Raw genomic sequence first — 15,565 nt, 5'->3', positions numbered from 1 at the left:
AAAGGGGTAAGTTCACAGCATGAATGGAAAATGTGATAGGGAAGAGAAACTCAGAATATCTAGGAGTGACAGGACTTCGGGAATTATGTGGAATTTACACAATTGACATGAGTAATGGCCACGCTCATGTTGGATATGATGATTAATTACCACACATAGCAGAGTGGACGAGGGAACTCAGTGCTCAGTAGCAGTCAGAAAAATATCTCAAAACCAGGAATTTGCATAAGACATGCAGAAGAAGAAAAGAAGTGAAAAACCCAGGAAGCATCTGTATGCTTGTCTGTGAGTCCAGATTGTTTATCTATCTTGAATGCTGCATGCAGCTGTGGCCTGTCCATCTTAAAAAAAAAAAAAAAAAAACAAAAAGTAAGGTAAACCAAGAAAAGATATAAAGAAGAACAAGAATAATAATCTGGACTTCTCACATACAGAGAGTGAATAGATACCAGGGCTCTCCAACTTGGAAAACAGGTAACTGCATGGAAAGTATGATGGGCATGCATGACTGGGAGTGAATGAATTGAGTACCATTATTTTTTGTCTCTCACAGTAAAAGAAGTAGGAGATATCAGAGAATATTATCTGACAACAGGTTTAAAGTAAACATAATGAAGTCTTTTTTTAATATATGATTAGTTCCTTTCCTCAGGAATGGAATGTTTCAAACAGGAATTTGAAAATTTTGTGTGAAAAATTGATAGTTTAACAAGACACAGAGACAGATTCTGTTTCAAACTGTGTAGCAGATTACCAGAACCTGGGAGAGTATAATACAGAGAGTGTCTCCATATTATTGTCCCACTCGCATAATCCAACTTTTAAGCATGTACTCCAGGGTCCTGTTGTGGATGAGATATTGAACTAGATAAGCTCTTATTTGCGCTAAGCGTTTGCATATCCTGCAAGTATTTCCAAAAAAGCACATCTGAGGAACACTCTGATTAAGGCTCCAACCCCATTTTCCACTGATTTTTACTGCTTTCTTTCCCACATCTCCTTACTTCCCCTTCCTTTTTTTCCTATAAGTTCCCATCAGTCCTAGCACTGACAGACTATTCTGATAAGTTGCTGCAGGTCCCCAAACTTTGATCTACCAATTTAGATTGGGAATCACTCTCTTAAAAGAGCGATAGAGTTCCTAGTAGAGTTTTTCCCATACTGTTGCAATGCAAACAATGACTTCTTGTCATATTCACTAAATCCAGAAGAGTAGAAATCCCACAGATGAGTGTGTGACAATGGTAGTGAATCACTAAGTGAGACATTGGCTGGTTCATGTTTAATAAAGCCTCCTGCTTTATTCTACCCATAGTGAGAAGCAGAAATCATTGACATTTGAAACAAACTTTTTTCAGGTCAAAAGCAGGGTAAAGAACTGAACAAAATCAATTTTCCTCTTCTGTCTTCAGCTTTTCCCTAATCCCTGAGGCAACAATGGCAAAAAACATTTCAGGGAAGAAGGTGCGAATGTAAACTGCTGCTCTGGGGATAGGGTTGGCAATAAGTACCTCCTGCTTCTTACTGCTTACTGTGCACAAGACTTCCTCTGCCACCTCCACTGGGTGCACACCATATGCCACCTTTCTGAAAAAGACTGTAAATCAAACAGAGAGGAGTGAGAGCTACAGACAGACAGACAGACACATCTGAGGGAACGGTGGTGAAAAGATGCACAGCTAGTGCATCAGTAAAATTAAATTCATACACACTTTCAATCTCTTACCCCTTCCCTTTCTCTCATCACTATGTCCCTAAGATCTTTTTACCATTTTGAAGTAAAACCCTCAAAGTCCCTAAGAGAAGGAGCAAACCTGAGTGCAGTGAAAGTCTCCCTTTGGACCTTTCATGCTCTGCTCTACCTCCATTTCCCATCCCCTGGTGTATTTATTTTATTGCATAATGTTGTCTCTTTCCGTGTTCCTTCTCTTTTCACTAGGCTCATCTGAACTCTCCAATCTTTCTTTTCTTTTGCTCCCCTAACCTGTTAATCCTTTCTGTCATTTCCATTCTTTTCCCTATGCTCCTGTCTTCTCCCTGGGAAATCCTCCATACTGCTATATAGGCCTTATCTACCATCTCTCTTGATGCATCAAACCTTACATTTCCAAATAGATGCCTCCCAGTTGCCAGGTGCTGGTTGGCGATGGTATGAACAGATGAAGGTTGGATTCACAGTGCTGACAGAAATATCAAATTCTTCCATTTCAGCTCTAAGACAATCAAAAAAGCCTACAGCAGCATGCTTAGAAGCAGCATCTAAAAGAAAGAAAAAAAACACCACATATGTATGTTTGCATATATGAATGCATTGATATAGATGTATGGTATGATAGAGCCCCATAAAACATGAATGTTTGGAAAATTGAGCATGGAATGATTAGCCATCCTGTCACAATTAAAAATATCTATTTACATCTATCCTATATTTTCTGTCCACTAACTTCATGTTTTATTAATGCAAAGACTTTTCATCATAGTTCAGGATGGGTTAGTTTCATTAGGAGCTTTGGATGAAAGACCTTCTTGAAAATTTTCTGGAAAGCTAAGCAGAATACAATTACTACATCTCCTTTTAAACTCCCGCACACAAATCCATTAAGTGCATGAGTCTCACTTTACAAAGCAGTAGCTAGTAGTATCTACCAGTATGTTACATTTGTACATCACTTCATTCTTCATTATGGTTTCTATTAATATGCCCAGTGCAGATGTTAGACCTACAAGCTTGCTGTTTCCTGAATGTCTCCTAAGATCATAAAAACCCCTTGTTGTCACATTTTATATCCTCTTGTCCCCAATATCTTAGGCAGTAGTTATACTTCAAAGATACTATTTTAACTATTTCTTCTTGAGTTCCACTTCTTTGAAAATTTTTCAGCCAAATATTGTATTAAGAGTTTACTGAATTAGGACACAAATTAGCACTTTTAATAATCTATTATCAGTGCCATGGAATACTCACAATTTATGCATTAGAATGCACATTTTTGCTATGTATAACTTACAAGCTGCACGAAACGGGATTCCTATTTTTCCTTGGATACTATTAATTAGAACAATTTGACCACTTCTTCTTGAGATCATGCTGGGAAGAATAGCTAAAAAAAAGAAATAAAAAGCCACATAAGCAAAATACCTCAATGTATTTAGTAAAAAGAAGTGACAGCTGAAGTGTAGATAGCACATGAAGGTTGTCTCAATACTGCAATCAAAAATATCACAAAATCCAGTAGCTGGAAATTGAGTGTCTTCTAGACTTCACTTGGATTCTATGTGCAGATTTGGGTGAAATATTATCACATTTAACTGTCAGCCTGTCTGTATCCTTGCAAGGGTTTTGAAAACAACTGTCTTTGTAACAGAGGTAGCAAGCACATAAATAAAGGAGTCACCATATACAAAATACAATAAGCAGACATTTTTTAAAAAAGTCTGTCTTTCAAACACCTGCTTATATATTTCTTGACCAATCTATTTCCAAACCCAGGCACTCTGATTTTGATCTTCTTCACCTCAATTTCAGTCCATTGATTTTCCCAGAATTGCATTTGATTCTAATGCAGAAGGCAAAAATGTGCAGATGAAACAGTGTAACACCAATGACTTGGATCTCAAGCTTTAAGTGGCAACAGCAAAACAGCAAAAGAAATTAAATTACCTTTGGTTAATGTTATAGGTCCAAAATAGTTGGCATCCATTATCTTTTTATCAAGTTCCAATGAAATGCTCTGCACTGCTCCTTTCACCTTCATGCTTGCATTGTTGATCAGTATATCCACACAGCCATAGCAATTCAGGATTTCCTTAGCTACATCTTGAATGCAGTTTATGTCTGAGATATCCATAAGTATGAGCTTTGGTGCATATGTCTAATAAAGAAAAGACTTATTTCAAGGATACCTGTTGTATAAAAATGTGTTTCTATTTACTTGTCTTGTAAATTAATCTGCCTTGGTATCTGAAGAAAGTGCTTTTATCATTCTTACAAAAACTTTCATTTGTTTTTTTAACCCACTTTAGAAAGAAGGTAGTTCAGCAACGGGTATTCATAGACTCTGAAATTCAGATGAATCAGAACACCATGGGAAGGGTAAGCTGGACTAGATCTACCCTATTGAGTTTTGTCTCTCTTGTAATCAGTGGAGACAGATAATAGACACAGGGTGACTCCTACCACTCCAAGTTATAGTCTTTCTGTAACCAGCCCTTTGGAGAACTTTGCTGACAACAGAGGCTAGGATATAGTGCTTTGTTAGATAATTTTCATATACATGGGGGACACTTGAAAGGTAGGAATGGTTTGTTCAGCTATAGGTTATTCAAACAGAGTTTACATTTGCATGATTTCTGCACAGGTGTAGATTTTATCAGCTATGGGACAAAGGAATGAACTCTGACTATCTTCTCTTACTATATTACTATGGTGATGTAATGCAGATCCCTTAGCCATACTTAATATATTTTTCCTAGTTGAATCTGCACAGACTAACAAGAACATAATACTTTTATGTTTATTTATGCAGATGAATAAAGCTTACTGAAAAAAAGGGTCAAATGCAAATGTTTGTTGGTCTGGTGAGCAATGGCTGTAGAACTTGTGTGATGCCTTCAGAACACCTGTGCCCTGCAATAAGTAAGATATCTGTTGGGCACAGAAGGAAAGCTTTCCCATGAGCATCAAAGAAACACCTTCCAAGGAACTGGCAGCAGGGGCAGCCTTGCATGTCTACTTACATGGTGACCCAGCCAGTGGTAATGAGGAAAGGGTACTCTTATTCATATGGTCCCATGCCCTTCTAGATGGGACTTCTCCCAGAGCAGTGGAGAAACTCAAAATTATTTCAATATTTAGACCCATCTCTCATTCCTCGAGCATTCTAATTATGTGAAAAATGGATGACACTTCCTGTGATTAAATGAAGCACTTTGGATTCCTTTCATCCAAATTAACAGGCAAATTGCTCTGCCTAGCATTTCTAGTTGGGTGCCTTGTTCAAAATGCAGGACCACTCAGCTGCTTTACAGTAATTGCCTTGAATTAGCTCAAGAGAGCAGGATTTCTGACTTATACTTTTGGCGTCATGCTCTGAAGACATTCAGAGGTTTCTCTCTCTCTCTCTCTCTCTCCCCACCCCGGACTGTGCTAAGTGTGTTACTTGGGTGACCAAAATCACCATTAACAGTGAATCATGTTTCATGTACCTTGTTCTACTGGATTTAAAAGCGCTTTGTGTACCTGAACAAGGTGTTTACCTCAAGTTGTGAATTTTCAAAGCAGAGTGAGGAAATACTTACTATACTGGGGTCTGCCACACTAATTAAAGCATCATACAAGGCTTCTAACTTTTCCCATGTCCTGCCACACAGCACAAGTCTTGCTCCTCCTGTATGAAACACCCGAGAACATTCTAGGAGAGAAATACATTCAAAATAAATAATAACAACAATTTGATTTTGTTTATTTTGGTTGAAATGGGATGCTGGTTTTGCAAATTATGTTGAATCTATGCTCTAAAATTCATTAATTTTGAAAGAATAAATATATATGAGAAAAAAGAAAACATTAAATGGAAATAATATATATGTGAGTAATAAATTAAAATTTAATGTAATGGTATAATGCACAATTAATGGTACAGCACAATGGCACTGTTTAGTGATGGGATTTAAAAATTTAATTAAGAAAATAACAATATGCCAGTTAATGGATGATGGCTTTGAGTTAGAAAAATTGTTCTGATTACCTTCCTTAACTCTCTCCACCTACAGCCACACTTGCTATAAAGCAAAATATATTCAAAAATACACGCTTTAGGTTGTTACAATACAAACTGCATCTTCTGCAACTTCATGTCTACTGCAGTGTAAAGAAGAAACCAACCACCCCCAGTAAATAGTAAAACTAGCTCTGTATGCTACCTTCATGAAACTCTTGGCAACATGAAACTTACCTACAACTTTGATAAAGAGCAATACAGAGAAATTTACCATCCACTGGCCCACAGATGGAGCATCAATGAGAGAGGCCTTTCTTCTACAGACCATTCCCTCCATAGGTAATCAATCCCAAGACCTTTATCTCTTGAGTATTAGAACTTCCCAGTAGTCATCAGAGGCATCAGGGACCAGCCTGAACTACCTCTTGTTCAGCTACATTCCCTGAAGCCTTCCTGAGAAGGCCACTGAGAAGTTTCAGGGTATGCTGGGATGGCACTGTTTTTTTCTCCATATATTCAGGGTTATTCTGAGCTAGGGGTTCACCCCAGTTTAAGCTAGGTCTCTGGGAATGATTCTTCTCCCTTTCTTATGCAAGTGAACTATTATTGTGCTTTTCTGAAAGTGGGGACTCACATAACAAGAGGAACTGGCAGTCAGTGTTACCCATCATACCACCTCAGTTCTGGCTACAAAACTGTAGCCAACTCATTACTTTAGGTGTTCATGGGAGTATGTGATCAGCTCAATCCAGACTATGAAATACCAGGCTGGAGCATCTTGACAGCATGTCTGGTCTATTTTCTTGTCTAGGTGGTGTTGAGGGAGAATATCTTCCTCACTGTCCTATCAGTTTGACCAAAGAAAGGTGTTTAAAAACATGGAGCATAGATATCTCATGGGCATCTTTTGGGAATTCATTGTCAGTTGTATCCCTCTGGCTGTTACAGGCTGCTACAGGGTCCATGTTCTAGATCAGCTGAACTGAAACTGTGGCTCTCAGTCCAGGAATCTGTCAAGGTTGTCCTCCTGACCAGGAAAAGTACACAGTTGCCCATCTTTTCTTTCTTGGTATAGATAATGTCTTTCAGATAGGCCTGAGGATGTGACAGATGATGTGCCCACTGTGCCCCAAACCAGATGTCTGTGGGTTTGACAGTGGGTTATGTGTGCTGGTAGGATTGGAAATCAAGAGTTATTTTTCCCCTCATGTGTTTTTTTTCCTGATTTTGTCTCCCAAAACCTCTCAGTCTTGGAGCCCTCATATTTGTATGACAGTTACATATTCAGTATGAGAGGAACAGGAATGTGGTCTTACAATTACTCTTAGGCCGTTCCAGCATACTTGATTTGTCTTAGTTACTACGGCCTTTTTTGAATGGGAAAGAGTACAAACCTAGTGTTGTCTGTCCTCCAAAAAGCATTTTCGGTATATTTCAATACCCACAGGCAAATCCAATTATGCTAATATGCCCATCTTAGATTTCTTAAATGCCCATGCTAGACTCTTAGTATCTGTATGGAAGCACTTCTGGATCCACTCTTCTATTTTTGTAAACCTGTGCAGCTGGAAACTTTTATTTATGTAATCTTTTTCATTATTTACAAGAGTAATTTTATGCATGTCTTTCATTTTCTTTTTTCTAGCATAGAAAGATTTTTTATTTAAAGCCCCAAAGATTATTTGCCAGTACTAGGACAACTACACCAGTATTTTTTGTATAAATATAACAGCTGGGGCAACTTTGTGAATAAAATGTGACTACTGTGTGAACAGCAATAAAAGGGGAAAAAGAAAATGAATTATGTTCTCCTCTAGAACTATCCTGGACTTTCCTGAGATATAGCACTGAGAAGAAACAGGAATCAGGTTAAATAACAACTATAAACCACTGCAAACAACTTCAATCGTCATAGTTTTTGTTTCTCTTTTTTAACGTTGATGAATGTTGTCTTTAGTCCGGAAATTATGGCATGTTGGAAAAGGAATTTGGCTGTTGCCTAAGAGCTCAAATATGCAGCAGCTGGCCAGACAGCTGGTATTTTAAAGCTCTGGATGAATGGCCATCGCATATGCATGAATGGACTGCACAGTAAATTCTGCATGATTTGGAATGATTCGAGCCTGCAAATAACTCCTCAGTATCACCCTATGGGATACTGGCAGTAGATATGTTTAGGATAATAAAATAAAATTGCTTTGAGTTACCTCCTTTTTCATCTCTGTGGGAAAGGGCGGGGGGGGGGGGGGGGGGGGGCGGGCGGGGAGTCATTGCCTTTGTAGCCTCAAGGGAGAGGCAGCAGCTAGTCACAAAATTTAAAAAAAAAAAAAAAAAAAAAAAATGAAGAAAGGATAATAAGGAAATTGAACTTATGAAAATATTCCCTGGGTGGCATGCAGTGCTGGAGCAAGGTACCTGGAGAAATCATAGAATAGAATAGAATAGAATAGGAATAGGAACAGAATGGGTTGGGTTGGGTTGGGTTGGGTTGGAAGGGACCTTAAAGATCACCTAGTTCCAACTCCCTTGCCATAGGCAGGGACACCTTCCACTAGATCAGGTTGCTTAAAGCCCCATCCAGTGTAGCCTTGAACACTTCCAGGGATGGGACATCCACAAATTCTCTCTGGGAAACCTATTCCAGTATCTCACCACCCTCACAGTAAAGAATTTCTTCCTAATACCTAATCTAAACCTACCTTCTTTCGGTTTAAAACCATTAGCCCTCATCCTATCACTACACTCCCTATCTTTCCTGTAGGCACCTTTAAGTACTGGAGGGCTGCTATGTGGTCTCCTGGGATCCTTATCTTCTCTAGGCTAAACAACCGCAACTCTCTCAGCCTGTCCTCACAGAGGAGGTGCTCCAGCCCCCTGATCATCTTCGTGGCCCTCCTCTGAACCTGCTCGAGCAGGTCCATGTCTTTCTTATGTTGGGGCCCCATACCTGAACAGAGTACCCCAGGTGGGGTCTCATGAGAGCAGAGTAGGTGGGGAGAATCATCTCCCTCGACATGCTAGCCACACTTCTTTTGATCCAGCCCAGGATGTAATTGGCTTTCTGGGCTGCAAGCACACATTTCTGGCTCATATTCAGTTTTTCATCCACCAATACCCCCAAGTCCTTCTCCACAGGACTGCTCTCAATCCACTCATCACCAGCCTGTATTTGTGCTTGGGATTTCCCCAACCCATGTGCAGGACCTTACCCTTGGCCTTGTTGAACTTCACGAGGGTTGCACAGGCCCTCCTCTCAAGGCTATCAAGGTCTCTCTGGATGGCATCCCTTCCCTCCAGTATGTTGCCCTCACCACTCAGCTTGGTGTCATCAGCAAACTTTCTGAGAGTGCACTCAATCCCACTGTCCATGTTGCCAACAAAGATGTTAAAAAGCAATGGTCCCAATACTAACCCCTGAGGAACTCCAGTCATCACTTGTCTCCACTTGGATACCGAGCTGTTGATCGCAACTCTGAGTCCAGCCATCCTGCCAATTCCTTATCTACCGAGTGGTCCATCCATCAAATCCATGTCTTTCCAATTTAGAGACAAGGATGCCATGTGGGACAGTGTCAAATGTTTTGCACAAGTCCAGGTAGATGACATCTGTTGCTCTTCCTTTATCTTATGTTCAATAAATGTTCTGTACCCTTGCAGCTTTCCAATATTTGGCTTGAAGACTCAATCAAGGCACCAGATCTAGCACTGTTGATATTCCTGCTCCAAGCAGGACTTCTGTCTAGAAACCTCTAGGTATCCTATGATTCTATGAGACACCCAATCTTAGCTGGAGAACTGCAAATCATACTTCTCCAAACAAAAATACTGAAATACAACCAAGCAGAGAAAATCCATGCTAATATTATCTTCAACTAAAACTGAAGTGTGTCAGGGAAAGGGAAGACCAGGTGGGATGTGGAGGTCAGAATTACTTCATACCTTGTCCTAACAGGCTCTGATAAAGAGCACTCCTTGACAATATAATGTGTATTTCCGTTGCAGGTCTCTGCTCTGTTTTGCTAAGGAATAATTCTGCAAGACCATTCCCTTTCCCCATCTGTTTTCTGCTTTGGAGTGCAAGGTTTCTAACATACAGGAAGTATTATATATAATATATAAATATAAGTGGAGTAACATGGGTGATAAAGGGGGCAGAGATACAAACAGGGACAGATGGGTAAGCACTGTTGTTTACAGGGAGCAGGAAATGTTGAAGTCTTTAAGGGCTGAAAAGGAACATGTAAAGAGTAAGGTGACACCTGTTTATACTGATTTGCTGCTACCCTCCAGTGACAGCTTAAGTAATAAGATCTCATAGTAGCAACATGCTAAAAATAGAACTCTTAATGTGCTTACAAAACGTCTCATTCTATTGAATGAAATAAATACAAAGCTCTGTAGTTCCTAAAACTTTACCAGCAGTTCTTGTGGCTGAAACTAAAAATGTATATTTAAAAATCATAGGATTAATTTAAAAATATATTTCTTAACTTCTGCTTCATCCATGCAGTTATGAATATATACAAGTTAATGTATGCACATTTTATCACCTAAGAGGTGGCTCTCCAGCTGTTTCTATTCTCTGACACTGAGAAAAAATGAGACAACTCACCCTTGCCCAGTCCAGAGATGGCATCTGTGATCACCACCACCTTGTTTTGCACAGCTGACTTGGACAATAGCCACCTGACTGACTGGTAAATATAAATAATTCCACTGATCCCTAAGAGAAGTAATGGCAGAGCAAGTACAGCAAGAAAACCCATCTCTGTGGGAAACAAAAGACAATACGAGAGTAACAGTAATCATAATATGCAATCATTGTTTTTCAAATTATTCTTATCTAAAAAATCAAAGTTTTCATATATAGGAAATCCAGTAATCAGCATGCCAAAGACTTGAAGCAGTGGCAAGCTTCTTTTCCAATCAATGGCTTAATATTGTCATTTAATAAGCAGGGTAATACTGTTTCTTTGTGTTCCTTATCATTGCATGGTCTAACCAAATCTGGATTCCTTTTATTCAAAATTACTCTATGTTGGCAAAAACATAATAGAGTTTTAGTACAAATATTGCCTTGAGGCAAAACATAGGCTAAAATGTAACACAGAACTTTTAATTATGTTACTATTACAGGAAAACAGATAAAAAGCTTTTATTCCTAATTTCAGATAAAACACATAACAAAAGTGGTTTCTGTTCTATAAAGATAGAGGAAAACAGAATCACTTACTATGGCTATGAAGACTCCAGGTACAGATAAAGCATTCTTTTGTATTTTTGTAAATTTATGTATTAAAGGTTTAATTGAAGTCCTTTAACAATTTCATAGAGCATTGCATTTGTTGAGGCTGCTTGCCCTGAATGAGAATGGCTATGTATAGCTACGTGACAGAGATACTTTAAAAGTAAATATAGCATCTGCAGTGTGATTCGGATGCCTGACCTATCTAGTCCAACAGGCTGGGCAGCCATGTAAAAGATATTAGTACAGTATCAATTCAGCTGTACAAAGAAACACCTATCTTTTGGTCTTGCCTTCAGTTGCAGTTATTCATGGGACTGTCTCAACTTCTCGTCATTGGCCTTCAATTAACTTTACACATAAAAACATTTATATAAAACCCATGATAACAATAGGTCTTCAAAAACAAGCAAAAGGTACCATAAAGAAGTTGTCAGTTGAAATAATCACTGTTCAGCAATATGAATGCTGTATGTATGTGTCAGGAAAAGGTCTTTGAGCAAGCTGGCTTGGGAACCAGTGCATCACACAGAGCTGCTGTGGGCAGCTGAGTGGGGGAGCACAGACTGGGCTGGCGTACTGCGCTTCTAGGTGCCGCAGGCTGCTTTCCACTCTTGGTATCTGCAAGGCAGATGTGCCTCTTTCCCAGCAATTTCATGACCATATCAACTTTAGGTAAGTGATCTTTTACATTTCCTGCAGAGAGATATGATCTGTTAAACTGACAATCACAGTTATGGTTTGTCCTTTGGGGTTCTAGAGAAAAGAATGGTTGACCGTAAATCATTCCTGTTTGCTCTTTCAAAAAATTGTATCGCAGTCTTAAAATTGTAAGTTTTGACAACTAGATTCAGTGCTCCTGTTCATGCTGTGTAAGTGGTCATCTAAATTCTATGTTCTAATTTTCATCTCCAATGAAAGAATGACAAGTCTACAAATGATAGAGAATCATTGATACTGGAGTGTTGGAACGAGGAACAAGGACTTCATGGTTAGGTCTGCAGGTATCAGGACAGTGTTAGCTTTCAATGAGTGCGAAAGGATAGAAAGTTATTCAAGTGGGCATAGGACGGGACTAGTTTGTAAACCTAACTTGCTCTAGAAGCTAATGACATTGGGAATGAACATGCATATTCCTGCCTGTGAAAGTTGAAGTTCCCTGCCAAAGAACCCATGATTTAAGATTTCCAAACCACAGAACTGAATAATATGATAATGTTTGAAACATTGTGTGCACTTCTAGCTCAGAAGACTCCATACTGAAAGAAAGATATGAATAAATACCTACTTTCCAATGCAAAATGGTCATGGTGTCCTGAAATTTGCATCAGTTTCCACAGGAGAATGTAAAAACATAAATCAATTGAGCTAAGAAGTCATGCCAAGCCACCTGCAGAAGCAGAGGAAATCTGATTTTCCATCACCCCTAAAGCCCCATCTATCTCCGCTTACTTTCAAAGCATCAGCTTTAAATAAATAGATATACATTTCCCTATCAGTAAGTAAGCTGGTTTGTTCCTTTTATGGAACAGGATGTGTTGTTTGTTTAATTTATTCAGGGTTCTGAAAACATTTTTCTGTGAAGGTGAAACATCAAAAAAAAAAAGCACACACTAAAGACAGACGATTTATAGGAGTTCCAAGTGATTTGTTTGCTTTGTTTCCAAATGAACCCGAGCAATGGTACAAGTAATGTAAGAGCAAGAACAGGAAAAAGTCAATTGAAAGAACTAGACAACCAACAATGTGTAAGATTGTAATGATAAAATGCTAACATGTCTGTTAATATTAATGAACAATTGTAAAGGAAGACTGCCTGCGTCATTTGGAAAAATACAGACATACAGTGACTGCAATAACCAAAGCACCCAAATCTTTCCAAACATATCTCTCAGTTGGGTGAAGTGCCATAAAAATGCATTCTGCACTGCCACCTACAGAGCACCATTGGAAACACCAGAGAAACAAGAATCATTACAAACTGTTTCAGAGGGTAGATACCATAAAAAGGGTAACTCATCTGCAGGGAAACGAACAAAAGTGAGGCTCTCGTTCTCCCTCAGCTAGCTCTGAAAGTGTCTACGTTCCCAACCCCTTTGTCGAGAGCAGATCAGTATGTGTCCAAACCTGAAACTTTCTGGAGATCTAGGGCTTAATTCCCTGAAGTGATCAACCCAGGAGGCTGTCTGAGATCATTACCATGCACCTACATACACTTACATTTCACATTGTTCAGAAGTGCTGGACATAACATTGGGTGGGCGGGTGGGTATTCTTCGATGTTTTGTTTGGTTTTGTTTGTTTCTTGGAGGAAACAAGAGTTTAACACGCTATAGAGAAAGCAATTATTAGGGGCACTGGTGGTTAAAGCATTCATCCAAAAACAAGAAACCAAGATTTCAAATCCATGTCTGGCCCCAAAAGATGATCCTAGCTTTACAGCCATCATTTCTGGGGGTTGTGAAATCCCTAAGCATGGGCATATTCTCATCTACAGCGTAGCTCTTTATTTTAATCATTGGCTGCCTAACATCTAGGAATACAATTCTGTCTTTGAGTAGAAAAAGAAAGGAGTATGGATTTTCATATACTTTGAGAGGATATGTGTCTCCAGCACTCAAAGCCAGAGACATTTTTAATACCAGCAGTAGCCAGGTGAAGTGCTTTAGTTCTGTGCTTCTTACGCTTCCCATAAAGGAACATGTAGGCTGTAGTGAGTCCAGGGTTCCCCATTTGTCTCAAACATGTGACATTGTAGGGCATTTGCTGTGACTGCAGTATTTTCACAGTTCTATGAATTTTAACTTCCCCCCACCCACAGCCATTATTTCTGTTTCCTTCCATTCATATTTTATTGATTTTCCTTCTATTTTCTTTTGATAGCTTTGAAATCACTGAGCATATGGATAGTACCATTTTTACTTAAAGATACTTTTGGCATTTGCTAGAATCCCTGTGTTTATACCTATGCCATAACCATCTGTGAATGGTTCCCACTATTCATAGACCTGTTGTTGACTTGCACAATTAGCCCATCATATATTCATAATACTTCTATGAATATTTTCAAGCCATGGAAAGCACTGAAATTCTTGCTTGAAAAAGCAGTCAGTACCATGTTTGGTCGTGGGAGCAGCAGACACATACACTATTTCCATTGTCAATGTAAAAAAACTAATCTTAACAATTTTGGACTAAAAACCTGCCCTTTGGAAAGTTTTGCAATCACAATGTAAGAACCAAAAACCTTTGAATCAGAAACATAGTGTCAACAGAACAACATATAGTTCAAGTCAAACACACTGCCTGCTCAAGGTCAAAACCACTCATCAGTCCATGTCATTATTTATTTGATGTTCTCTTCCCACACATCCACAGTAGTGGTGTGCCACAGTATGTAGGTATGGTTCCTCCTACATAATCAGAAAGGTAAGCATCCTGATAAAAAACTACAAGGAAAGTTGGTGTTTGTCGTGGTTTAACTAATAATGATAATGATAACACTAATAAAATGACAACAGTAGTAATAAAAGGATTGGAATGTACAAATGATGCGCAGGGCAATTGCTCACCACCCGCCAACCGACACCCTGCCAGTCCCCGAGTGGCTTTTTCCCCCCCCCCCCCCCCCCTTCCCAGTTCCTAAACTAGATGGGACGTCACATGGTATGGAATACACCGTTGGCCAGTTTGGGTCAGGTGCCCTGGTTGCGTCCTGTGCCAACTTCTTGTGCCCTGGCTGGGCATGAGAAGCTGAAAAATCCTTGACTATAGTCTAAACACTACTGAGCAACAACTGAAAACATCAGTGTTATCAACATTCTTCGCATACTGAACTCAAAACTACTACCAGCTACTAGGAAGACAGTTAAACCTATCCCAGCTGAGACTAGGACAATTATTTCCCATTTTTTTCTAGTTCTCAATCCACCTTTTTGTAGTCATTTCATCTCCCCTCTCTTCTCAAAATCCTTCCAGAGAAACAGTCCACTGTGAATTACTTTTTGCTCATTGGTCCCAGTTCTGCAACACCCATATACAAATTATGTGGCTCTGATCTGGTTACCTAGGCAATCTCAGCCTCATAAGGCATTACTAGTATGATTAGTGAGTGCCCTACCAAGAGTCTGCACCTCAAAATTACCCTACAATTATCCCATTTATAACAGTTGCATATCAATTATCTTATACGGTCCTTGAAAATAATCATTGTACTTCAGCCTTCATTCCTCTGCCTAGTTTCAGCTGAGCAGGAGTTTCATATACTATCTGCAGACAGTCTGCACAGTAAAGCAAGAGAATATGTTCTGTACACCTGGAATAGAATGAAAAAATGGAAGCCCCTTCCTCGCAGAACATGTGATAGCATATGTTCATACATTCTGTATGTTATGTCTAAATATTTTTTATGGTTTCAATATTTTGTACCAGCTGTGGAAACTGGTTTGCTGCTAGATGACTGTAAAAGTGAGATTCGGTAAATAATTATTAGAAATCTTATACTAACACTATGATTGAAACAATACACAAAAGTGTAGCCAAGTAATTAACTATTAGAGGTAGTTACTCATAAGTTTTACAGTTCTTTGCTCTTATGACT

General features: G+C 39.1%; 1 protein-coding gene across 1 annotated transcript; it reads right to left on the bottom strand.

Moving 5' to 3' along the window:
* Nucleotides 1–1,265: 1,265 nt before the first annotated feature.
* On the bottom strand, nucleotides 1,266–11,068 carry DHRS7C (dehydrogenase/reductase 7C). The gene is made up of 7 exons (XM_049813079.1): nucleotides 10,954–11,068; nucleotides 10,333–10,488; nucleotides 5,299–5,411; nucleotides 3,662–3,872; nucleotides 3,009–3,101; nucleotides 2,104–2,259; nucleotides 1,266–1,597 (listed from the first exon to the last, which is right to left on the bottom strand). The coding sequence occupies exons 2-7, from the start codon at nucleotides 10,484–10,486 to the stop codon at nucleotides 1,389–1,391; spliced, it is 936 nt and encodes a 311-aa protein (XP_049669036.1). The 5' UTR covers nucleotides 10,487–10,488; nucleotides 10,954–11,068; the 3' UTR covers nucleotides 1,266–1,388.
* Between the last annotated feature and the right edge of the window lie 4,497 nt (nucleotides 11,069–15,565).

Source organism: Accipiter gentilis, chromosome 10, assembly GCF_929443795.1.
Source record: "Accipiter gentilis chromosome 10, bAccGen1.1, whole genome shotgun sequence".
Taxonomy (NCBI): Eukaryota; Metazoa; Chordata; class Aves; order Accipitriformes; family Accipitridae; genus Astur; species Astur gentilis.
Note: the sequence above shows the minus strand (reverse complement) of the source record. Positions and strands in the feature narration are given on the sequence as shown.